The sequence below is a fragment of the Protobothrops mucrosquamatus genome, unplaced genomic scaffold (assembly GCF_001527695.2).
Source record: "Protobothrops mucrosquamatus isolate PMUCROS unplaced genomic scaffold, P.Mucros_1.0 scaffold1386, whole genome shotgun sequence".
In the NCBI taxonomy this organism is placed as follows: Eukaryota; Metazoa; Chordata; class Lepidosauria; order Squamata; family Viperidae; genus Protobothrops; species Protobothrops mucrosquamatus.
In genome coordinates, this window is record NW_015387573.1 from 125,460 (window position 1) to 127,432 (window position 1,973).

At 40.6% G+C, this 1,973-nt stretch overlaps 1 protein-coding gene across 1 annotated transcript in view; it reads right to left on the reverse strand.

Moving 5' to 3' along the window:
• Positions 1–465: 465 nt before the first annotated feature.
• The window catches only part of PLCG2 (phospholipase C gamma 2), a 54,188-nt gene continuing 52,680 nt past the window's right edge, over positions 466–1,973 (reverse strand). Inside the window, exons 32-33 of the mRNA XM_015821712.2 lie at positions 1,662–1,746; positions 466–918 (exon numbers count right to left, since the gene is read on the reverse strand). Coding sequence (XP_015677198.1) covers positions 1,704–1,746 — 43 coding nt within the window. The 3' untranslated portion in view covers positions 466–918; positions 1,662–1,703. The remainder of the gene's footprint in view (positions 919–1,661; positions 1,747–1,973) is intronic.

Genomic DNA, 1,973 nt, shown 5'->3' on the forward strand with positions numbered 1-1,973 from the left:
AACCAACCAGAAAGATTGAATTAACTATAAGGGCCTCTTCAAGAATATTTATTATATGTTTGTGTGTGTGTACGTGTACATCACAGGGATGTGCAGGTCATCCTTGACTTAATGACCATAATTGATCCTGGCACCACAGTTGTAAATCGTGGCCGTTGTTAAGCCACTTGACTGTGCCCACCAATGTTACGACCTTTTTTTTGCAATCGTGGTTAAGGGAATTCAATTTCCTTTTCTTCAATGGGTGTTTTTCTGCGGGAAACCGGAAGTAAATGCTAGCAAAACCTGCCAAATATCATGATCACGTGACCAGGAGGTACTGCAAACATTGAGGAAGTCTGTTGTAACTATGAGTAGTCACTAAGCGAGGCTTATCTATATTTAATACGAAGCTTTTCGTTTCTTTGTATCCTGTAATGCCCTCCGAAGTTGGTGCGTGAAGAAAAAAAGTGAATTCAATAATAAAACAGGATAATCATTTTTAATATGCGCCAGGGCCTTCAAACATGCCACAGAAATAGCCATTTTACAAAGTCACCTAGACAAAATATATACATTTATAGTCGCCCCTGTTTTAATCTCCTAAAATTGTACAAATCTCTTGCAAATTTAGTGCCATTCAGCCTTATACATACACTCATTCCTTTGACGTACACGTACATTTAAAAATAAATAACGCTCCCGCCTCGTAAAGAGAAATGGATCTTACAGCTTTTTTAAAAAAACATGCACACACAAAAAGTTGTTGGTTTTTTCCTTTTCTGACATTTTTCTAGCTGTTGCATAGGTATAACCAGGCACGGTCCATAATGCAGCAGATGGTTTAACCTCTTTTGCTTGTTAGGATGCCGTTTCAAAAAATTTAATCCGGTCGAGGCACGCTGCGCTTGCCTTCTGTTCCAGAAAACACAGTTTCACCTAGCAAAAAGACAGAGTTGTGTTTTTAGGTTTTGGAAAAGTTTAACACTCGAGTCGATATAGGTCAGGGGTAGTCAACCTTGGCTCTTTTATGACTCGTGGACTTCAACTCCCAGAATTCCTGAGCCAGCTGAAGTCCACGAGTCATAAAAGAGCCAAGGTTGACTACCCCTGCTATAGATAGTCCTTGAGCCCAAAATGGATGTTGCTAAGTGAGACATTTATTAAGTGAGTTTTGACTTTTCTTGCCGCATTTGTTAAGTGAATCACTGCAGATGTTAAATTACTAACATCTGGCTTCCCCCATGGATTTTGCTCGCTAGAAGGCCGCAAAAGGCGATCACATGACCCCGGGATACTGCGACCGTCGTAAATATGAGACAGTTGTCAAGCATCCAAATATAAATCACACAACCCTGGGGATGCTCCAATGGTCCTAAGCATGAAAAATGGCCATAAGTCCCTTTTTTCAGCACCGTTGTAACTTTGAATGGTCACTAAGCAAACGATTGTAAGTTGAGGACTACCTGTAGTTTAAAAGAAACTTGGATTTGGGCCATGAATAGGCCGTGTTTGAGGTCTGAGGGATATTTTTCTCCACGCACCATACAGACCATGTTTTGCTTGTAACATCAAGTAACAAAGCCAGCATCTCGTCTTCCTGCAACTTGGAAAACCTGTTAGAAAACCACACAGAACTTCTAATCAAAGCAATATTTTCAGTGCAAGGTAACAGCTCTTACCAGGTGGCTTTCAAAATCACCCACCCAAGGAAACTCGGATTGCTAGGAATAGAATTTGCTATTGCTGACTCTTTTCTCTTTCAATCTGGAAAAAAGCAAAGGGGGGGAAAGAATTCAGCTGCAACATTAGTTCTCTTCTTCCCTAGCATAGTGATTTCTTAACTATATGTACTTAAATGCTCATTGGGGGGGAAAGCAAATAATTCAATAATAAACAGAAAGGGGATAATAAATGTGTAAGGGATAAATTTGCAGACGGTGTTCTGTCCCCGTTCCGACCCACACACCCAAACAGCCAGCCGAGGGTTTAAC